At 49.5% G+C, this 23,613-nt stretch overlaps 3 protein-coding genes across 3 annotated transcripts; 2 read left to right on the top strand and 1 right to left on the bottom strand.

Annotated features, from left to right (window-relative positions):
- The first annotated feature begins 1,375 nt into the window (after positions 1-1,375).
- TGME49_229420 (cytochrome c, putative) lies at positions 1,376-3,066 on the top strand. The gene is made up of 2 exons (XM_002367845.2): positions 1,376-2,094; positions 2,595-3,066. The coding sequence occupies exons 1-2, from the start codon at positions 1,775-1,777 to the stop codon at positions 2,764-2,766; spliced, it is 492 nt and encodes a 163-aa protein (XP_002367886.1). The 5' UTR covers positions 1,376-1,774; the 3' UTR covers positions 2,767-3,066.
- A 2,556-nt stretch (positions 3,067-5,622) lies between these two features.
- Positions 5,623-19,035, top strand: TGME49_229405 (3'5'-cyclic nucleotide phosphodiesterase domain-containing protein; the record flags this gene model as incomplete). Its single annotated transcript, XM_018780232.1, has 22 exons — positions 5,623-5,862; positions 6,044-6,487; positions 6,831-6,921; positions 7,561-7,612; positions 8,190-8,354; positions 9,021-9,131; positions 9,547-9,778; positions 10,158-10,355; positions 10,857-10,997; positions 11,833-11,909; positions 12,136-12,199; positions 12,742-12,813; positions 13,651-13,722; positions 14,094-14,159; positions 14,696-14,749; positions 15,167-15,450; positions 15,788-15,875; positions 16,470-16,541; positions 17,081-17,269; positions 17,633-17,749; positions 18,189-18,250; positions 18,813-19,035. 22 exons carry the CDS (start codon positions 5,623-5,625, stop codon positions 19,033-19,035), a joined length of 3,114 nt encoding a protein of 1,037 aa, XP_018636910.1.
- Positions 19,036-20,122: 1,087 nt separating this feature from the next.
- TGME49_229390 (hypothetical protein) lies at positions 20,123-23,402 on the bottom strand (the record flags this gene model as incomplete). The annotated part of the gene is made up of 1 exon (XM_002367842.2): positions 20,123-23,402. One exon carries the CDS (start codon positions 23,400-23,402, stop codon positions 20,508-20,510), a length of 2,895 nt encoding a protein of 964 aa, XP_002367883.2. The 3' UTR covers positions 20,123-20,507.
- Between the last annotated feature and the right edge of the window lie 211 nt (positions 23,403-23,613).

Here is a 23,613-nt window from a genome sequence, read left to right as displayed (position 1 = left end):
TAAGCTACACACACACTCCCTAATATATATATATATATATATATATATATATATACATATGAAGTAACGAAAGTACTTCTGTGTATGTGGACCTCTCCTGGAGTTGCTGGTTGACCAGGCTCAGCGACAGTCGTCAGCACTCTCTTTTCGGGGATAGCACGTGGATACTGCCACGAGGTTCTCTATCTTGAGTCTTTCGACGCAAGCTGTGAAACTCTGGGTAAACGCAGAGGTACACTATGGAAGATCTTCTAGTACAATAGTGAGGTCTTTAGAGGTACCACCTTAGATGGATCTACGCCAGCGAGCTTTCGGGTGCATACTGAAAGTGGAAAGCCGTGCTGCAGATGTTCATTAAGTGAAAGGCGCCACGGGAGGAAGTTTGGAAGTGCAGTTTTCTTTCGAATTGCCCCTGAGGCAGTAGACTACGCTCAGACAAATTGGCTCAGATGTGATTAACACCGGGAATGTTTTGACTGAATGCTCCGTCTATATGGACTGCATTCGGACAGAAGCAATCTGACGTGTAAAGTAGAACTCTTGAACGCCGGCAAGCATCTGGGATGTAGCTGTTGAAGCTACGGCCCTTCGCCATCCCAGACGGTTCGTATCTCTCTGTGTCGACAGAAAACATAAGCAGAAATTACCTTTTACATCGTGCATCCGGTAGACAAACAGAGTGCAGATCACTTCAATTTTGCCCAGTGGGTAAAGACGAATTTGGGTTGCCACGCGGACGCGAAAAAATCCACGGCTCGCAGTGGTCAATCGGTGATGCCTGCTGCACTTCCCCTTCTCGACTTCACGTTTTTGAGTCAGGCTCTTCGAACAGTGAACACCTACCAGTGACCAACATGCTTTCTCAACTCGAAAAAGGACAGTGTGTGCATCACGTGCGTTTCGCTTCGGAGCGTTCTGCAGTATCGAAGCCGCGGATCTACAGTATGGTCCATACCGCTGCCCGACGCATCTTTGTTCGCAGATTTTTTCCCGCACAGGTAGTTTAGAGTTTGCGACAGTTTCAAAGGTACCTGGATTTCCTGCGCAGTTCTCTCCGCTAAGTATTGCGGTGGTGGGGCATTCGCTCGAGCTTTCCCCTCGCAGCTCCTCCAAAATCGGCCTACAAAGAAAAACCCCAGATTGCCCTAGTTCTCTTTGTTATCATAATACATGGTGTGCAGTTGGTTATAATTCCCCAACTGTCGTCTTAACTATGCTGTGCGGACGCAGTAGAACTTGGATCCGGTAAACGAAAACCTCGGTAAGACACACGGACGGGGACGCCAATCACCCCTCGCTGTCGCACCAGCTTGGTACGGCTGTTCCTCAGCTGCCACCGATCGCTCTTCTCGACACCTACTTGCGGGTGATTGTCATTCCTTTGTGTGGTTTGTTTGTCTCCTGTGTTGACGCGAACAGCGTTTCCAGTGATTTGAGAGCTTTGCCGGGGGACGAGGACTTCCAGTCGCCGTACCCTTCATTTTCAGGTACTGAACTCCGTTCTGCGAATTGCAAGCTTGCGCGAAACGTACCTCGCAATCCAGCGGCATCCCCGATGAAACAGATACCTGTTTCAACCCTCTCCGCTTAAAACGAAGAAAAAGCGCTCCAGAGAGTTTTGAAACCGCGCTCTGACGCAGCGTTTGTGTCCGTTGAACGTACATAGCTTTCCGTATCTCCCGCTTGTGTGTCCGGTGAGGACCCCCCTGCAGACCATTTACCAGGAACAGCTGGATTTAGTCGCGTTTTAGCATTTGTACCCCAGCATACAGCCATGGCGCAGAAACCTGGCTCCTCAAATGGCAAAACTGTCCGGCCGTCGCGCTTTGTGGAGGACGACGAGGTTTCTGATGGATTCGTCGCGCCGCCCGGAGACGCCGTCCGCGGAGCGAAACTGTTCAAGAAACACTGCGCTCAGTGCCACTCGATCTTTCCTGACGGCAGACATTTGATCGCCGGTAATACTTCGTGGGGACCCACTCTCTGGAATGTCTACATGAGGACAGCCGGGGTCGAGAAAGACTCCTCGTGTTCGCCCATCAGCTCCCATATCCTCGATTCCGGCGTCGTGTGGAATGATGCGAACCTCATGAGGTAATGAGCACTTTCTGTCGCGCAACCCTTGTCTTATGCGTGGGCAAAAGAGCCTCAAAAAAGTCGTTTTTACGCCAAGTTGTCCGTGGCAGCAAAGCGACGGTCTGCCCAGCTATTTTTTTGTCCCGTTCAGAGCGAGAGAATTTCAGGCAGTGGATTTGCAGCATTTCCTGCCGGTTCCTGTCGGGAAATTCCGCAGTTTGGGATGCAGCCGCAACTTCAGTGGAAACTGTTTCAGCATGGAATTGCCGCGGCTGCTTTGTCAGTTGCAGTGGAACGAAGTCGCAGCGTATGACGGTCATGGCGTGGAGGACTGAAACTAACCACCGCGCAGAGGATTCATCGAACTATGGGCGTTTCCTGAACGCAAATGCTCCATCGGGCTCGTCTTTTTGTAGTTTCGCTGCTACACGGTGTCGATTGAGGAGGACATGGGAACAAAAGGTAATTTGCCTTGTTAACGAAATTGTGTTGGTCGGTTTTATTTTGCTTGGATGCAGGTACATGAAAAACCCCAAGATGTTCATCAATGGTGTAGTCGGCATGAACTTCTTTGGAATTGCCAACTTCCAGGATCGAGTTGACATCATTCACTACCTCAAAACGTTAACTTGGAACCATCCAAATGGCAAGAAGATCCTTGACATCATGTCCTCGGAAAAGGATTCGTAATAGGGTGGTTGGCAGTACCTGCGGCGGTGCAAATGAACAAGAATTCTCGTTCAGGGCAACGACTCTGACGAGCGTGCAAAAAGCGTGTGTCAATTGCATCTGTCTTGCGTGAGCATTTCTAGGGAAATATGAGGTGCATCGTCCCGTTTTTTTCCTAGGTTGTGATGTTTTCTGTCTCGCGGCAGTAAGGCCAGCGAGAGGCGCTCGCATTTGTCGCAGCATCCTGTGCTTTCCTTTCACGCTTTAGAGCCCCAAAAGCGATCACTCGATCCTAGCTAATAAGGAAAGCAGCAAGCCACCAACAACTGATGACGGTGCGAAGACGGCTGTCGCCTGAGAGAGACCGAAACGCCTCTGGAGAACTTACCTGATTCACAACTGTTCTGTGGAAGCCGGAAAGCTCCCACGCAACTGCAAGTTCACACAAGGCTCAGCTTGCGTGGGTGACCCCAAGTGCGTAGACATACAGATGGCTACTACAGATACTTTCGCAGTGGCATTTCTGATCCTTTGCTGTGGTAGTAGACGGGTCGCCGGCGACGCAGTGGTGGATGCAAGGAAATTTTGCAAGCTACATGGTTACGTTATGATTTGCCAGGAAGAAGCATTAGAGAATGGAGAGGCAGCGAAATGGTGTGCCGCATGCACCGGCGTCGTGAATGTGTCCCCGTCCTTGCTACTCGAGAAATATCGCCAGGAGGAAGTTGATTCAAAAGCTTCTCTATGCACTTGGGGAAACCAGCAGATCATCTTACAGCAGCCACAAATATCAATGGCGCGCTCTTCTGGCATCTCGCCAATGTGCGACATGAACAGGCACACACAGCCGAGAAGCGAAGGTTAAATGCGGAAAGAATCCGTAGGAATTCCCACTTTACCAGTGGCAACGCCAGTTACACTCCACTTTTAAGAGGTCGATCTTCATTACAAATACGCACAACTGACTTTATCTCAATCGGCCAGCTGAAGAACTGTGGTGACAGGCAGACTAACGGAGTAGGGACTTGCTGTGAAACAGTGATGCTAGGCTTGCTTCCTTCCCTGTGACTTCTGTTAAGTCAGAAGTCCCAGTTATGCCCGACGTATCTCCTGGCAAAAACGTATAGGATACCTTTATATCCGTCCCGTGTGCTTATCTTAAGATTGCTCGACCCGGCGCGAAAGAGAGTTGAGGGCATGAAACGCATATGCTTGTCTGTCTTCGTCGCTTCGGCTCTTGAATTACTTTAGACCTTTGCAAGTGGGGAATTCACTCAACTGTGGCTGTCGAAACATAGCCCAAAGTGACGGATACCTGACCACAAGACTCTGAGCAGTTCACCAAGAATTGTTTCAGCGAGGCTACCGTTCACAGTGTCCCGGTTACCTATTGCTTTTCCCTCTGTTATGTCTCTGGGTTAACACAAGTGAACTACCACATCAAAGAAAAGCTGTGTGCATTCTTTCCTCCGAGCACAGCCATTGCTTGTTCCTCTTTTTTGATAGACCCCGGATTTTGCTCAAGCATTTCCATTTTCAGCCAGGGCAAGGGAAAGCATGCGCGGCTTCTGCGGTATTCCTCAATTCCCGTATTTTTTCAGGGCGCAGGTAAGCGCACAAAAGTGTTTCTGATTTTGGATCCGCGAATAAGCTATATTCTCTCGCGAAGTCTGCAACGTTTATACTCTTAAAGCCAACGTTATAAGGTTGCCCGGGTTCAGCAGTGAGGATGGGCACCAGTGCAGTAGTACATATTGTACCACCACGCATCCGCGCCGGGGTGACTGTGACTTAGGTAAGCGGTACCGGCGATAAAGAAATTCAAGCTGTTTCCTAAGTTGTCAATCAGTTTGCGTAACTTTTCCTCTGTTCTCGGCCACTAATTCTGTGCTACATTGTTGGTTGCCAGCAGCTCGGTAGCGGCCACACTGTTTTAGGTGCCCTCTTGATTCTGCTGGTCGTAGTGCAAGCAGAAAAAAGCTACCCGAAGCGGTGTTTTCCCGCACTTCTCCTGGGGGGGTTGGCAAAGTCGTTGCCGATCAATCCTCTCTTTTTGCTAGCTGTGGCCGCATGTCTTCACATGAGGAATCATATCCTGTGCAGGAGACCTGCTGCATGCGTCCAAGAGTCGAACGCTTTTTTGCTGTCTCTGTTCATTATGACAGTGCTCTTTAGAACATTCCGCGGGAATCCTCCACAGCCGCGTCTATCCTCTCCCAACTTACTAGCCAGAGCTTGCTTGATTAACAGCGGCGAGATGTTCTGCTTAAAAACCGGTTTCAGGATGAAGAAGCCCGGGCTCTTGGGCAGAACCGCCTCATAGGACTAGCTTCTGAGAATAAATGTCCCTCTCGTTTGGATCGTCTCCAGTGTTTGTGAAAGACTGTTGCTGCCAAATGTCTCTCTCTCGAGCGTTCTGAAGACAGCCTTTTTGTCCGTATTGCATTTCCGTACAAGCGAATTCCCACTTGCAATGACTCACTGTAACTAGTCACAAGTTACATAAAGCTATCTCGATCAAAACCCGGTGTACTAAAAGGGCTGCTGGCAGGTGTGGTATATGGAGAGGCCCGCAACGCAAAACGAATGTGTGAGCCGTAGAAAGCAGGATGTCACGCTCGCAGAGAAACAATGCAAATAGCGGACTCCGACGCACAGTACAGCCTACGTCAGCCTTCTCTGCGGTTCAAGCTTTGACAGATAGTTCATGTTTGTTCTTATCAGTCACTGGCTACATCAGCGAAGGCACACCGGCTGCTGGAGGAAGCAGCGACGGGAACCGTGTGCAGAGGTGTAAAGCGGTGCAGGTCTCAACCAGTACATGCTCCCTTGTGGGCACTCCCCACTGTTTCCGTTTGTCAGTTTTCTCGCCGCACAATGTGGTTTTACAGTTATCTTCGGCATCCCAATGACGTGCCTTCCTTGTGTACTCACATTCGATCGAGCAATATTTTTCTGCGCCTCGGTCCGCAGTACTACTTGCCTGAAGACGAACGCAAAAGTCTGTTCGTCCGAACTTGTCACCTTCTCTATTACCTTGCTAGCTTGCTCTTTCTGACAACGCTTACCACTTACACAGCCATCAAAATTCCTTCGAGCCCGTCTACCACCACTGAGGTAAGTATGGGGGCAGAAAGGCGACCCTTCCTCGTACGCTTCGCTTCTCGAACTGCGCGAGCGCGTACGTGGAAAAGAAAAATAAAACTGCAGCCCTCCAAAGGAACTTCTTCCAAATGTTTTGACACACAGAATTGAACGTGAGGATGTGTTTTCCTCGCGTCTGTCCTGTCTTCTTCAGCTCCTATCCCAGTTGTTTCCCTTCAACTCGATCGATGACTGTAACGAACGGCTGAGCTGCAAAGTCGACTGTGTCCTGTACGCCTTTCCGGACTTGAACTGTGCCAAAGATGATGGCAGCCTGTTGACCTTTGGAGGGAACTCTTACTCGAGTCTGTATTTCTACCATTATCCCGGCAAAGATGTTCCCCTGCAGAAGGAAGCCAGGACAGCGTGGGAGCGCTGTTACCAGATCATGCGCGAAACCACCGGTAGACTCCAGTTCTTGCAGCAAGACAGAGAAACTGTTGAGCGGACGCACACTTGCTTCGCTGGGTGTAAAACAAACGGAGCGGTCACGTTCACGCAGAAACTCACCGACGGAACTCCAGTCGTCTTCGACTCCGGCACAGACTGGTTGCAGATGGCACCAGCTGGATCATTGCCGCAAGACACGCGACCCGCAGTGAGCTGTGCATCTTATTTTCAAAGAACAGACGAAAACTCCAGGTAGACTTTGAAAGAGGGCAAGAGAAGCTACGTTGTTGGGGCATGCGGTCTACAGGTGTGAACGCTTCTGTGAAGCAGCTTCCCCCAATGGGATAAGAAATAATTCAGAGAACAAACAGATAAGACCACGCGACATTACAGAATCCTCCCAATGACTTCCACATGGTTCAACAGAACCCCTTTTCTTACTCGCGACCCAATCAGAGAATTCGATGCTTGAGATGACTTCATGAACTTTCTCCTATCGCCGCTTCTCTATGTGGGGACTTTCTCCCCCCTTTGTGTGTTGGCTTCTCCAGTGCAATCCAAGCGAGCCTCCATCACTTTTATGCGTCGAGCCGACAGATGAATGCCAGCATGTGACACTTCGCTACCAAGTGTGTATAGGAGGTAAGCCGTACAAGCTCCCATGAGGAGCGAGTGCAAAAGATTCCTGCTTCTAAGGAATCCAAAAAGAGGTTTGATATTTCCATTTCTGCTTCTTACTCTACAGAACCCACCACGTATCTGCACCTTTGCACGTGGCGCCACTTGTGGAGGTTCTAGGAGAATGTAGTCGCTCCGGGTAGCGCCCTAGCAATCGAAGCGGCCTTGGACAAATGCATATGTGAACACGGCGCTCTTGTTCTCCAGTACCTTAGTTGAATGAAACTTTGTACTTCAGTGCACTTACCCTCCAGTGGAAGGAACTCGTTACCCGATTCTAAAGTTCCGAGGCAAATAGAGGGGCTGGAAAATCACGGTGCCTCTCGAGTCCTAAGCATTGTCAGCAAGCACTACCAGACTGGAGTCTGCGACAGTCTAGAGAACAGTTGTTAAAGAGTTTCGGACTCGGCACAAAGCGATCAGGAGTAGGAGAGAAATCTACCCCCATGGTTTCTGTGGTGACCAAAATGCCGTCATGGACCATGGCAAGACACTCGTGTTGCCGAAAGAGTTCGACGCGGAAACTCAAGCGTGCAAGGGTTTCCAATACGGATCGCCACGGAGGTTAGGTTTCCTGTCCGGACTCTCAACCTATACATGCAGACACCGCCTTCTGTTTTGACATCGTCCGCATCCTCATTACGATTGCTCTCGGGTACGTTCTGCACCTTTTCAAGGTCTTATTGGAGTCGTGAAAGAGTCGCTCCCTCTTCCGCGCTAGAGGACAAAATGCCATATCACAAGCCCTACTCCTTTCAAAGCAGACAAAAAACAACATATTCAATAGCACAACAAGTCTACACCCACAGATGTATAAACCTATATGTATATATATATATATATATATATATATATATGTATGCATAATGTATATGTATGTTTGTATACACCTTCCACATGGAGGAGAAAGCCCATTGGTTTTAGACGGCCTTTAAGAGTTGAGATGTTGGAGGACTGCCCCAGTCAACGGCGAAATCTGACACGGCTCCTTCAGGTTACAGTTTGGTGGTATCATCCTGAACACAGTTTCGCCGTCCAGTGAAAAAACTCATCTTTGGTGTATTTGGAAATATCAACGACGTACGATTCTTTGCCTTCTCCACACCCTCGACTGTACTTGCTGCACTGGCGTGTACAGAGAGCTGCACCGCGATTAGAAATTCGCGCGACAGGTTCTGTGTGAAGCATCGTTCAGCATTCAGTTCTCGATCTGCGTTGTGTTTTTGAACCAGGGTTGTGTGGAATGTTGTACTCGACGCGTTCGTCGTCTGGGCGATGTCGATCGATGATTCGGACCCCCAGAATCTCGGCCGTGTCGCGTCCAAGTGTGGACTGCAGATCATCGCGACTGCCATTATCGTTTCCTCGTTCTTCTGTTTGGTCGCATCTATGACAAGGTAACCAGAACGCATCGGTTTTTGTCGTTCTCTTTCACTAGGGTGCGTCTCCCACAAACCTCCGCGACGCAGGGGCAGTGGAAACGTGACCCTCTTTCAGACAGGATTCGTTACAAGCTTGTTTTGGGGACTACAGACCGCGAGTTAGAATCGACGTTGGACTAGAAAGAGAGACTCCTGACTTGGTTCCTGTGGTCACCGGCTCCGAGTGTTTCGACTGTGATTTTCGTGACCTCGTTACGTGCATGAAGCAACGTGGCGTCCAGAGTCGAAACGAAGACCTTAGTCCTTTTTTTGCTGCTTGTAGCATTGTACCGTTCTGTTCAGAAGCATACCTTCGCTTATTCGATAATGTGCGTTGACACTGGCGTAAAGCACATCAAGGAAATCCATTCATGGAAGCACCAGAATACCTCTAACTCCCTACGTACCTACTTGCCAGTAAACTGGAGAGTTTTGATTGAATGCGGTGATCCATTACGGCAGATCCTCCGGAACCATTTACAATCTTGTACCTACATTTTGTAGAAGCAGGGCGGATAGCGATCCACCTACATACCTTTCATTTCTGAATTTTATAATCCTAGGACACTGAAAACAACTCCAGTTATCCAGGGAAGGGAGAGAAGACGTATCCGGTCTGTTCGAAATGACGCTGCTTCGTAGGATACTCTCAATGGATGCCAATATTGCCCGACATGGCACGCTCTGGACATCATTCGTTCTCGTCATCATCATTGACCAGCTTTTCAGCTTCCTCTTCAGTGTGCTCATTTGGTAAAGTGTATTCTTGCGGAAAATAAGACTGAACGCAGAGTGGCCGTCGATGCCCGAAAAATGGAGAAAAGCCATAAACAGCCCATCGCGAGATACGCCATAGAAAATTCTCTGGATGACTCGTGGGAGAAGATCGATTCTGGCAGACACGCATACTTAGTCTTCTACAGAACGGGGACAAGTCATGGCCAGAAACTCCCTGTTCCCAACAAGCAACGACAAATACACATCGGTATATACACGCACACGGGGGGGGGCGTCTGTATAGGTCGCATGGTTGCAGAGATTCGTTTGAAGAATGAACATTCTTGTCTCGGTGGGGTACGCAGGGTAAGTTCTGCTTCTCGAACGTGCATGCAGGTAAAAGGCTGAAAGAGCATCTTTGAGTCGTTTTTGTTTGCGGATTCTCTCTCAGGTACGCCATGCTGCGCCGCTGTGGCCGGCAACTTCCGGACGAGAGCAGGTTCCAGTACAAAATTCATCCTTCTCCCGTCCTAGTGAAACTCAAAAAGGCGACGCGGAAGATTGTGAACTACAATGGCTTCGAGATGTTCTTTACTATGCTCCTCGGCTGGATGGTCGTCGATCTCACGTGTCGCATGATTCTCTGTCAATTTTTCTTCGACGAGACCGCGTTCCTTAACCAGGTTCGTGTTTGATGCAGACGGCAAAACCTCTTTTTATACACACGTACAGATTCGCGCGCATACCAGGAGCAAACGAACCTACTTTCTACACTTGTTTTTACGAACCACCATGTCGATTTCATGGGCACACACACCCAATAGGAGAGAGCGACGGTTTTTGTCTCGCTTTCATCAGTGTGGAGAAGACAACTACTGGACGGCCCCTCCGCAAAGTAACAGATGCAGGAGTCGTTCTTGCAGTTACTAAACAGGTGCCAGGCCAACAAGAGTCCGATCCGTGTATTCCGTAACGAAATCGCAGCAACTGCAGGAACAGCGGAAGCAGGTATGTCTTTTCAGTTTCCGCGCTTGGTGCTTTGTCTTTCTCTGCCTCCTTCAGGCTGACCGCATCCTGGAGGTTGTTGACTTCATCATTCTGATTCTTTTCATCGTTGAAATTTGTCTCCGCATTGCCGCCGACGGCTTGAAGATCTACTTCTCCGACCCCATCAACTGCATAGACTTCTTCCTCGTTTTCTTCGGGTTCGGCATCCGCATTGTTGACTTCTTCATCCAAATCAACAAAGGCATTGGCAATGTACGGACAAAAGGAGAGACCGACACTCAATGCAAGTTTTGAGTTACGTCCACTAAAAACACTCGCGCATATATAAATACACATGTATCTATCTATCTATCTCTCTATCTCTCTATCTATCCCTCTATCTATATATATATATAGATATATATATCTTGAGTGGGACAGGGGAGACCCAACAAACGTAGGTGAGAAGTCATGAATACAGTCTTCACTCTTGACGCTGTGGCTACGAAGAGACATGCATTTCGTTCTTCGTAGAACGACCCACGTATGTGGACAAAAGTGGACGCAAATACCGATCTCAAAAAGAACGACACCTAAAGATAGAAAATGACATCCCTCATTCGCACATGCGCGTATACACATACACATATGTATACCGATATACGTGTGTGAGTCGGCCTCAAGAGTTTTTTCCTCTACTTGGAGGCCCGTTCTTTCTGGACTTTGTCTTGTCTTACCGAGGTCGTTTGTGGCGTTTCTGCCACTTGTTTTTAGGTCCTCTTTATCATGCGGCTTGTCCGCCTGTACCGGCTTCACCGGCCTCCGACAGGGTCGTTAGCGATTGGAAAGAAAGAGGTTTTTACGAGCAGAGTGGAGCGCATTATAGCTGTGCTAAACAAGGCACTGGAGATTGAGGTTCGTTCTTTTTCTGTTTTCCATATCAGCTCAAACGAATGCACAGGCTGTCCAAGACTCGATGCAGACACCTACGGCTTTTTAGAGGGTGTGCACGGATGGCGAAGACAGCAGAAATCACAAATTCACAGCTCATGCCTTTCATGAAAGAGAAATTCTTCCTGCTCGCCTGGGTGTCTTTCACAACGTGAACGAATTTGAGGTGTGACATTCTGCTCTCTCCTCGGTTTTGAGAGAGAATCTCTGCTTCTTCGCAAGGCGCTTTTGGTGATGAGAGAGGAACAGAGGAGGGCAGGCTGTCTTGCTACCTTTATATCCTGTGCATGCCGATCTTGAAGTGGCTCTAACGCACGTACGTGCATGCATACTTGTATTGTATCCTTGTTAAAGGACATATGTACATGCATGCCTTCATGTCTACGGGAGAAAAGAGAATCTGATATAGTATGTTGCTTTGTGTTTAACGCGACATGTGATTGTTTGTTCATATATATATAAAAAAGAGAAGAAAACGGATGCAGCCGGCTTTGACAGCGCAGACTCTCAACACAAACGCATTTCGTTTCGATTCTTTCTGCGGCTGAAGGGAGTGACAGTTGTGATCGTCAGATGACACCTGCCGCCACTATTGGTTCTTTTCAATACAGACCCTGACCTCACTGATCATAAGTCGCAGAGCTACTCCGTCGGCAGCATACATCTAGCGTGGCGGATTAGCTACTTTCTTCTACGTTTCTACCAGATTGGTTCAATGCTTATGGTGAATCAACGTTGTTAAGGACTCCAGCGGGCAAACGTACAAATAAGGATTGTGCTGTGGCTTTTCCTTTTCCAGGAACTGACAACTCGAGAGAAAGACAGCCTAAAATGGCTTATTCAAACCATTTCTTCTGGAAAACTCTACGAGATGGGGTAGGCGGTGGGAGCTTTTGTCTCGTGCCCAAGGCTGATCTCTCGGGCAGTTTTCCCCCTCACCCGCAGACGGCGAAAATCTGCATTGGCGCTGAGAAGCAGGAGTGACAAGTCCCCCGAGTCAGCTTCTCTTCTTAAGTGTGCGTTCGACCGAGCCTGAGAGCGACAGACAGCTCTCTCGTGGACGCACGACGACCTGCTTTTTTTTGTGCATTGCGTTTTCCAGATCGGAAGAAAAGAAGAAGACGGACAGTCACGTTCAAGCTTGGATCTCGATCATATCGACCCAGGTCAGCAGAAAAACAATCCGCATTTGCTAACAACCAAGGAGTTCCTGTGTTTCGCAGACGCCGTCACTCTAGGAAGGGTGCGAAGGACGACTTGGCTTTCACTCAACAGATGAAATGAAGCTTTTCGATATCCTCCGTGGGATCACAGACACTTCAGTTATGGCTGCCGGAGAACTCGCACGTAAACTCGTATGCTGCAGGCTGCGCTAGAGGTAGCTCAGGCAATTCCTTTTAGAGCTGACGTCGCGCGAAGGGACTGGGTGTTCCAGGATCGACGCAAAGTTCTCTTCGTGGATAGTCTCCAAACATCAAAAATGGAACAAGAGCTCAACCTGCAGAGCGTGTGCACCGATTTGAGGCAGCGGGTGATTCATCTGTATATACACTCTAAATAACGCGGCTTGGACAGTTGTTGTACACCGTTGTTGACGGAAAAAGCAACCCGTTTTCCTTCTTCCTGGCATGACTACCAGACACCAACAAGCCATCGCTGCGATGCATTCTCTCGCGGCCCTCTGTTCCCTTTCGGTGGATCTGTTCAGTCTCAAAGTGCCAATCAGATGGCAGACGACATGGAGAACATTCTTCTGGAAAGAGTGAAGCAAATGACAAAGGTAAACGCGGTCTGCTTCTCTCCTGTCGCACTTTAGGGGGCACAGCGGGACAGCTGGGAACCTACGAGAAGAAGCGTTTCCGGGTCGAGGCAGGCGTGTGTGATGGTCGCCGGATCAAGTGTGGAACCGTGCACAAACGCTTCTGAACTGCAGCGAAACTCGAGAGTGCTTCTTGTGGTCATTTGGAGTACAGAGGCCAGTAGAGGGAAGCCAAGGGTGAAAGATCAAGTTAAAATTAGAGCGCGCCGACAGACGCAGTACATCGCTTTCTGTATCACTCTCGCGTGTCCAGAAGGATCCCAGACGACTTGACCACTCCGTTATATCACCGTTCGGTTCGATTGATTCACTTTTTGTCGTAGTGCTTATCTTAGCTCTGACCAATTAACACAGTAAACATGAACTAAAGGCGCGCCGAGGCGTTTGACCTCCTTCCGTCAGTCCGCTGATGATGCCCTTCTCTCCTCAATGCAAGTGGGTGTCTCAGTTCACTGCCTCAACGACAATGACGCTTTTCGTCCTTCTGCCTGTGGACAAGACGTGCAAACCTTCAATATTTCGGTCTCACGACTTCTCGTGCTTCAAAAAGAGGCTCTCAAACAGGCGCGGGTATGCGCTTGTCTGTTGCCTGTTCCTGCCCAGCTTCCTGTGTGAAACAAGCTGTTGTCGTCCTGCACATTTCTGTCTTTCGTCCTGCACATTTCTGTCTTTCGTCCTGCTTCACCGCTTGCTTGTACAACAACACGACCTGGAATCAAGAAGGGGGAGCCTGTGCACTGCCCCCCCTGGACGGGTTCTTTTATACAGCTGCGAGTGATTGATTTCCCTTCTTTCCAGGCAGGAGACGCGGAGACAGATATGCCAGCTGTGCTCCAGCTCGAGTACGGAATCGACGTTTCCCTTGACCATGTCAGTATCCAGGAACAATGAGACATCCAGGTGCCTCGAAAGCCAGCCGCCCACCACAGGAATAGCGAAAAACCGAATCAACAATGCATTCCTTTGCAGAAAGCCGAGTATACAAAGTGTTTGGACCCCGATGGCCGAGAGAACAATCTGCAACATCCGCGACTAAGGAACACAGAAGGGAAGACTTCGAGTTTTTTGCTCGATTTAAAGATTCTGAGGAAGCAGGAAGCAGCAAACGCCGTGGAATCCTGCAAAGCAACAGTGGTAGATGCTGGGTACAGACACTCCTGATCTTGTTGAAACGTGTTTTTTGAGTAAACGATATTTTTTCAGGAGTCTTCTATCGGGATGCGTGTTTGCATTCTGCCTAGGCCATTGAGGGCTACCTAGCAAACAACCTGATCACTTGGAATTTCGACGTCTTCAGGTTCCATGTGGTGAGGAAACAGACTCATGGCCCTACGAGACCCTCTGAATTCGACACCGAAAAAGTGACCGTTCGCCAAGAGCTTTGAGAACACAAATCAAAGGCTTTGGAGAAACAGAAAAAGGAGCAGTCCCCCTTATAATGTGCGACCAAAACTAAACGTACAAATTTTTCCATCAGGGAGGTGACCTGCAGACTACGTTCCCGTGTCCTGTGTGTATGTACAAGCGCCCCTGGCAGCGTTTGACAGGAGAGTTCAAGACTTCTCTGTTTTTAATTTAGAGCAATTACGCAGATTTTTTTCCAAAGATCGTTTCCCAGGAAGGCCTTCCATGCTCCCGTCGGTGGGGGGACTGTTTCAGTCGACTGCAGGTATAAAAGGGAGTAGATCTGCCGGAGGACACCAACGAGGTCCCGATTAGAACCACCCTCGAACCGAACGGGTTGTTGACGGTGGGGGAGAATCTGTTGTGTGGAAACGCTGTCAGATCTGTAGACGACTTTATCGAGGGAGTTTGTACGTCTCTTGCTCTGCATGTTTTCCAGATTGCCGGTCGAGCAGCTCTGCCAAAACTCTTCGTTCGATGTCTTCAACATCAGGTAACCTTGACAGTTGTTTGCGGTCCTGTCTTGTGCATCACACAAATCATCGGCATTATCCATCCTCCTCTTAATAAATGCGTTTACATGCATAAGCGTACATACTGGCATATATATATATATATATATATGTACGTTTACATATGTGTATATACATATATGTATATATATGTATATATATTTGGCTGAAAGGATTTTATAGAGTTCAGTTTTTTGAGCAGAAGGAATGGATACGCAAGAGCTATGGTAATGTGCTCACTGGTGCTAGAGCACCGTAGCCTCTAGCATCCACGTAGTCCTAGTGACCCCAACAAAGAATTTCAGTGATGCTTGTATATGAGGGAGCAATTGAGAGGGGTTTCGTCTGCAGTTTCGCACCCTGGATTCGCCCGACATGTTTTTGGCGACTCGTTCCAGGAAGTGTGCTCACTCTTCAATCTCAAGATCGAAAACATGCTTCGCTTCGCCATGGAACTCGAGAAAACGTCCTTCTCCACAACACCTTTCCACAACTCCATCCGGTCGGCAGAAGTTCTGCAGGCCATGCATCTGTTCCTCGCCTTCTTCGACACGCAAATCAAAGGGTTCTTTAATTCCAGAGAGATCCTGGCGGCACTTCTCGCAGCCGTTGTCTGGGACTACCAACACCCAGGCTTCTCGTCTGCCTTTCTGATCAAAACGCAGCACGCCATAGCCATTAGGTAAACTCGGGAGGAGACGCTCAGTGAAAAGCCACGCATGTGTCTCTCGGTAGATAAGCCTCAACGATACGTGACAGAGAAATTGCATTCAGCGCATTAAAACAAGCAACGCATGTCTCTTTCGGTGGATATGCTTCAACGGTAGAAGACAGAGAAAGTGAGGTTATAGTGCCTCTTTCCCTCGAGGTCTCACAACACCCTGGGAGGCCTCAGCATGTACAGTGGAATCCAGGAAAAGGCTCACAGGCTTCAGAAGGCGCATGCACTAGGCACTGAACTCCAACCCACGCACAGACACATGCTTTCTTTAGAGTTTCGGATTCACTATGTTTGCCAGATACAACGACAGAAATGTCCTTGAACACCATCACGTTGCGGCGGCATTCAGCCTGATGCAGAAGCTCGGAGAAAATGATCCTTTGTTGGTTAGTTGGACTGGGGTCGAAGCACGTGTGTGGGTTTCGAACAGCGGTCTTTCCTGCACAGTTTCAGAAACAAACCGTAGCGCTGCTTGCAGAGCAATCACTTGTTTTTTCGCCAGTGGTGACTGCTTGGTTATAGAAGCTTTCGATCTAGCGATTGGTGCTCACCGGCAACTACAGACACCACAGTTCTATGTCTGTCTTCGCACAGTGTGGCGGAAAAGACGAGGGTGTCTGGAATTATATGTAAATAACGCAGAGAAAGACAGCGCAAGCGATCTGAACTTTCTGGCAGAGTGCTGTTCCCAAAGGTAGAAGGCAGTCATTGAATGGAATGCGATGCAACAGGAAAAATCGGGGTGATGTGGCACGTGCACTCCCGCGGAGGGATTCCACAGAATAACGACAACAGAATGGTGTTCTTCAGATGTACCTTGGTAGAATATAACTTCTGAAGTCTGGAGTAGACACAATAACTGGTGGTTGTGCTGTTTCAGTTCCACATAAAGAGAGGCCCTGAGGAAGAATGTGACCTGGCGAGGGAGTAGACCACACAGACATTCTGTGATACTTTCTGCCTGTGTTTGCAATATTCAGGCCTTCCCTGAAGATCAGTACATAGCGCTACGAAAAATCATTATTCAGCTTTCTCAGTCTGGCAGTCGGTCGGTGAGTATCGTGAAAACATGAGAGACTACGCATCTGCTAGCTATGTTGCTCTGGAGTAGAGAGAGTCTTTGAATGGATGCGCATATCAACCGAGACTAGAAACGGAACAGCATGCACTTTGTTTCCACAACACAAGCTGGGGTTCTGCCCATCAGTGAGACAGACGCTGAAGTCTGTGTGAGCGCGCGAGTCAGCGCGAAAGCAGTAATCTGATCCGCGTGTTCCCCTCAGACTAGCATACTGCGGTGATAGTGTATCAACATCCCATGTGGATTTTCGGGCATCCAAAAGTGTATATTTTTGATATTCCCTGGTTTTGGCCACACTTAAAAGGAATGTCAAGACGAATGGGTACCAAAGAAAACACCCTGTATATCCAACTGGATGAAAAACAGATTGCGGACAGCCGACTACACTAAACACACTGGGGATCTGAAGAGCACTTTAGTTAAGGCGGTGCGTTGTACAGAGCCAGCCTCTGTACGAAATGGTGGCCGATTTCCGAAAGGGTCCGACGTGTTTTTCGTTGTTTCAATCAGAACCAGACAGCATGCTTATCGCTGCTGAAGACGAAACTACAGCAAGCCGAATTTCCTCGGTCTATCACGGAAGACAAAAATATTATTCTGTGCAATTTGATGAACGCCGCAAACTATTCGTTTCTTGGGAGACCGCTGCAACTCTACTTGCAGTGGAGCCAGAAATACATGGAGGAACTCTTTATGCAGGTGACCACGCTTAAACAACTGACGACCACGAAGGCCACCGGGAATGTGCTGGTGTTTCTCTACTAGCTCTGACGCGGTAGCTTTTCTGTTGCTGATACGTCTGTACACACGAATGATTGTATCACCGAAACAGAGGGTCGTCGCTCTGTAAATAACCTGTAACTCTGTGGATAGCCAAAATCTAAGCCTCGACTTGCCTGAACGAAGGAGCTACGAGTCGACAAAGCTGTGTGAACATGCGAAGACGCGAACACTTTCGCGCTGGATATGAGAATGAATGAGGACAAGTAACAGCCCCAAGCTACAGATTCTAACTTGTTTGAACTCATTCCCTGCCACATGTGTTTTACTACGAAACAACAGGGCGACAGGGAACTAGAGTTAGATATGCCAATCACAAAAAACTGCGACCGACATACAACCTCAGAGGCAGTGGTCCAGCTGGGATTGATCGACGGCTGGGCCATCCCGATTTACATTGTAAGCGTTTGATGTAATAAGGAAGGGTGAGTGCCACACAGTCAGGTAACGACTGCGTCACTGGCGTAGCCAACTGTTTTGAAGCACTCTTGCCGTGAATCTCCGCGCAGAAGCTCCATATTCGTTTTTGTCGCTCATATGGTGGAACACTCCTTACTTGTTTTTCTTAGATAAAGATTCCACAGAAGAAGAAATCTGGAGAATGGTGTATGAAGTGACGCAGGGGACTACGCCTGATCGTGCTCCCATCGATCCCCTTCTTCATGTGGCTTCTAAATAAGAGGTCACTCAAAGCTGGTGCTACAAACACAACTGCCGCGGATAAAACCGTGCCAGGTGGTATCTTACAGATGCTGAAGAGTTACAGAACCAAACTGCTGTAGGAGGCACTGAAAACGACAAGCATGTGTGACACAGCAGTGATGTGCACTTTTCTCAGACGCTCGCCCAAACCGTACCGAAGCTGAACGCGATTGTTGTGTCTCACCTGAGAAGAAATAGGTAAGGCTACGGTGAAGAACGCAGTTGTCGTCAAAGTGATCCTCGTCAAGGTCTCCTTATCCCAACCATGGATAGACACGTCACATTTCGTCGGTTCCACCATCCGTGGCAAACAACAGCGTTACCTCAATGCCACATGCTCTACATAACCACATGGAGTTTCGAAGGTTATTTGAATCTCCTGATTGTTGCGACGTGTCGCTCGGAAAAACGTTCTGCAATCCTGGAAGACACAACTGTTGAGCATTCTCGGAAAGTGACAGAGTCACACTAACTGGTATGTGTGTTCAAAACCGTCACATATTCTACTGTGTCGTCGTCAGTATTAACGAATCACCGAAGAACTTAATGAATTTTGGATGCATTGTAGTTCGTTCAGATGCGTATGAACTTCGTCAATAATTCACGACTCGAAATGCAGCCAGCGCATGGGTAATTGTTTGGATAAATAGTACGATTCTTTTGATTATTATAGGTAATGCTAATCCATACCACAGTGCACAACAGCGTCGTGTAGAGTTAGCGTCTGATATACTGCCTGACATCATCGTCGCTTCTACAGGCTCCACTGGCTCGACGAGCAACAGGAAGAAGACAAGTCAAAGGAGAAGCAAACGAAAGTGACGCCAATCAAGCGCTACTCGAAGACCAAGCAAGGATCGACTGAGGCAACAGGAAACGGAGAACTGTCAAAGCCGGAAGCTACCACTGTTGAAATCGCCGATGGAACAGCCGGTGTGCCGGAGCTCCGGGCCAGCGCGAATCCATTATCGGAGGTCGACTGAAGAAGAGCTGAGACTCAAACCAAAAGCTCACGAATCTTCCACACCATCGGGCTGTACCGGAAAACTGGTCTTGACCGGAGGACGACCCCACTCACGACATTGCATCATATCGAATCTGTGTTTCCCCAGTCACAAAAACATGTGTACGGTTTCTGCACCGGCGGCTACATGGGCGGAACATCTCTGCCAACAGAACAGGCTGGAATAAACGAGCACCGTTTTCCCTCGTGGAAAGAGCGATCCAGCTGATGAAGAAATCTGCTGTGTGTCAATCCTTGTAGCCATTCAATCTGAGACTCAGCTCACTGTGATACGAGTTACTACAACCGTACTGCTGGCTGTTACCGTAGATGTGCATCTCCTCGGTGAATCAGTCCACTCAGCTGGCAGCGTTTGCCATGTCTAGAGGTCCCAACATTCCTCATTATATTGTCCCCATGGTAGTACAGATCCGAGGAAGGCAGCGGCAGTGGTAACTAGTTAACTCGGTTAAGAACGCAAGTAAGCTCCCACAAGAGGGACATGACATTGGATCCTCCGCATGCAGCCAAGACGGTTGAAAATGAGGTGATAACGAATTGTTGCCTAGCCCAACAATCTTCTCGCTGAACTCGCACGACAGGAGAGACTTTCTGTGGTAATCCGGGTGCACACCACAGCCAGCTGTTGTCGAGGAAGCGGTCACGCTGCGCCTCACGCAGACACTACTTCCCCAAACAGTGAAAATTCCCGCGAGTTGGAATCAGCACGACACATTTTTTATCTCCCATAGCTTCACAAAGTGGAAAGAAAACGGTGGTATGGTTCTTATTAATGGGAGCACAGTCCCTGGGTATCCAATCCAGTGTTAACAGCGGCAAATCAGCCCATTCATTGAGCATGGTCGATCCTCCGGCTGTGGGTAGTTTATCCCACTCCACACAAAGAGCACCTAGTTACCGGAAACAGCTCGGACCACGAGCCGCACACTGATGAAAGGAGATGCGAGGTAGGTCACCATTCTGGGACATCGCACGCTACGTCTTTGATGCCCACAGCGCCTGCGTGAACAGCAAGCTTGTCCCGTCTCACTGCCAAAAGCATGTTCTGCAAAATTTCGAAGACTACGCCCTCGTATTAGTGGCTGCTCTCTCACGTCAGTCTCAGTCCGCCTGCCTCGTGATTCGCACTTTGTTAGCGGTTCTTTTTCACGAATCCCCATCTGCGAAAGCATCTGCAAATACCGTCTGCTAGACGCATCTCAAACGCCGCTTCGTGACTTGCACAAGACACAACCTCCTCATTCATTCGTGCCGTCCTCCCTCGTGCTGCATGGAACACTTGATTCCCAGATATTCCCTCGCAAAACAGATTGAGTAAAACCAAATAGCGCATGCAGTTGCACGCTCACTGACTCGACATAAACACATAAAACTGATGATATTCACTGATCGTCGGGAGTCTCGGTATCACAAAAAGAAGAGAGTCTGCCATCACCCTTTCAGCAGCCGCCTGACGAACTCTACAAGTGAGAGTCCTTCGGCTCTGATGATGCTCACACATTTTCTGTAGCCTTCCCCATACACCGGATCCCTGCTTTCCTTCATCTTCCACATTCTGTACCTCAAAATAAGCATCTCGTACTGTACGCTGTCTAAGTCGCTCCTCATCGTTCCCTCGAAAACATGGACGTTGCCTGTGGTCGGTTCCTGCTGACCCGTCAAGCGGAGTTCTGCGCCAAATCGCAACAGCACCTCCGTCGCGGCCACGTTGCAGGCCCCTTCTTCAATAACATTGTCATTGATTTTCTTCTGCTTGCAGGCGAGATAGGCGTGCAGCCACTCGTGCCCCATGTGTTGCACAACCATGACTCGTGGCACAGAACCGACAACGCAGATTCTTTCGACACTTAAAACACTCAACCCCTGAATATGAATGCCACTTTTTGTTTTCAGCAAACCTCCGGCAAAAGAGCCCACGTGTAGAAGTGCCCCTGCTTCGACGACAGCATCGTGCCCTGGCTGCGATCGATCGTCACTCACTCTTCCTTTTTGGACACCCTTGCCACTTTCAGCCGTTATCTCTGGAGATTGCGTGTCTCCCTCCAGCGCAGCTGCATAGGCACTCGCTACATCAAGGACATTCTGACCGACGAGCGTCGACTTGCGCCCGATTTGCATGTCTCCCCGACGGCTAGAGGAGGCACTTGAGGTTCCCGTTTGTTTCCTTTCCAATCCTGGTAGCGCCTTTGCCGGACCGGAATGACGCATGCTTCCGGTTACCCGTCTCGACATGCTCAGGCGCGACTGAGCCTTCACCTCTGCATCGAACTGCACAGCAGAGTCACCCGCTACATTCAATGTTATGACTTGCACATGACACCTACCAAACAGAGTTCTAGAAAACGGTGTGTCTGCCGCTTCGCCCCGTCCGTACAGAGCTCCCGCATTTGTGGAACGCACGATCCGACTACCCACGGCAGATCCTCCGGTTGCCCCTCCCCTGACTGAAGCCACGTTCCGTCTCCCGCTTGTTTGCACTGCTGACGTAACCACACTGGGAGCCGTTCGGGATCTCAAACGCCCCCCGGAAGTGGGAGGTGTTTCTGAGTTCAGAGTCGAGTAATGTACCAGCTCTATTGGGACCCCGATATCATCGATGCATGTTACGACACTGGAAGACGTGGCACGTGTCTTTTTTTTCGTTTCTGCAGTGCCCATATTGTTCGCGGTGAGCGTTCGTACAAGCGTCTTTGTGGTCACTACAGCGCTGGCTCGCTGGACGAGCCACGGTTTCTCCCTTTTTCCTTTCTGCCTTTGAGCTTCTTCTTCATTTATCGTCTTGATCAGCTTTTGCAACCGGATCATATCTTGGGTGAAAACAATACCAGCCTGCCGTAAGGCCTGTCCCACCCAGGAAGTTGTGTCCCTTAATTCTGACTCCGTAGTCACATGCGGCAAACTCGCACACTGCCCACACACAACTCCCTTCACGTCTCCGAACAACTCTGTCGCTGAGCTGGCGGTGACACCAGCTCTCGTTGTAATCGAGTTAACCCCACGTTCAGCCTGACCCGATTGCGGCGGTGGCTGTTTCTTTCCGAGAGAAATGTCCGCCGCCATTTTCGCGGCAGCAGTCGCTTCTCGGGTGATCGCACGCGGCAGGACGTGCTTACCGGATTCGTTCTGGTACACTGCACATCGTCTTTCGCAACATAAACATCGTGGGACGCGTACCGAGCACCAGGCGCAACACAAACCCCCGTATTTGGGCGTTATTCGATCTCCAGACTCCTTGTCCTGTGCCTCCCCGTGATGGAGTTCACAGTTCTCCCCTCTTCCCAGATCACGATTGCCAGCTGTAGGGCCTTCTGCCATTGCGGCTGCGAGTCCAGCCGGCAGGGGAAGAAGTTTCGAAGTGTCTTGCAGGATCGGGTCGCACGTATCAAGCTTTCCAAAGAATTCGTGGACTTCGTACATGCCGAGAAGCGGCCTGTGACAGCAACAGCAAGCGAGGCAAGTCGGATGGTACGGCTGTCGCTGCTGATCGAAAAGAACCAGCGGTTTCGAGTTTTTGTCAGCGTCGAAGCCTTGTCCACAGAAGGCGCATTTCGTGCAGGCGATATGCTGGAACTCAGTGAGTTCTTCTCTCCTGGACGCATTTGCCAGTTGATTGCCTCTTACAGATTTCCCATTTCCTTTCTCTACCGGACCCCGCATTTGGCAACTGTTCTGCGTTCTACTATCCCCCCCTCCCCCCGCACCCGCAGCGTTAGGCAGCGCAACCCTGGGTTCCTTGAGCGATATTGGACGGTGACACACAACGCACGGGCGTTCTTTGCATTTCTCGTGCGCCACAAAGTACTGAAGAAGAGCCCCACGAGCCGGAGAATTTCCCTGGTTGGAAGTCGCCCTCAGATTTGGTCTTCTAGACCGAACACTACTGATCGAAGTTACAGTGGGGTGCGTCCGTGTCAGTGCCTCGACGGCTGACTGCGTGCAAAGAACAATAGAGGTAGACGCTGTTTCATCTGACGGGCTTGACAGTTTTTTCCCACACTCTGTACAGCGCAAACAACTCAAGTGGAAAAGTGCCTTAACCGTTGATTTGCGCGAAGAGGCGCTTCGCACGCCAGAACCACCACTCTGTTTTCCGTGTCGCTGTTGCGCGTTAACACGATTCGACGTCGACGCCGTCGGTATCGTCACCGACAGTTCTATGAACCTTTGGCCGGCCCCAATGTTCTGTCCACAAGCCGCACAAGTCGCCAATGCCTCTTTCTCGGGATTTATTGGTCCCTTCAATTTACTGTGTGAAGCGTCGGGGTGTGCAGCAGTGTGTGCTCCGGCAGGTCTCGCTGCCAGAGCTCCACGTTTTCGACTTTCCATTCCCGAAGAATCTCCACTTCCCTTCGCACACTTGCATCTCCGTCTCGGCTGGCATAAACGTGAGTGGTTTCTGGAACCTAGTTCTGGGTCTAGCACAACTCCACGGCCAAAGAATGCTGTCCCATCCTGCCTGCCGTAAATTTCGTGAGGCAGCTTTGGTTTCCATAAAATCGGTACCGAAAAAGTCGTCCCCCGCACGCATCTGATGAAG

Source organism: Toxoplasma gondii, chromosome VIII (assembly GCF_000006565.2).
Source record: "Toxoplasma gondii ME49 chromosome VIII, whole genome shotgun sequence".
Taxonomy (NCBI): Eukaryota; Apicomplexa; class Conoidasida; order Eucoccidiorida; family Sarcocystidae; genus Toxoplasma; species Toxoplasma gondii.
Note: the sequence above shows the minus strand (reverse complement) of the source record. Positions and strands in the feature narration are given on the sequence as shown.

Bases quoted from the DNA above. Each gene is read 5' to 3' on its own strand.
- TGME49_229420 (XM_002367845.2), top strand. From the start codon at position 1,775: ATGGCGCAGAAACCTGGCTCCTCAAATGGCAAAACTGTCCGGCCGTCG. The intron at 2,095-2,594 runs GTAATGAGCACT...GCTTGGATGCAG, and splicing joins AATGATGCGAACCTCATGAG to GTACATGAAAAACCCCAAGA.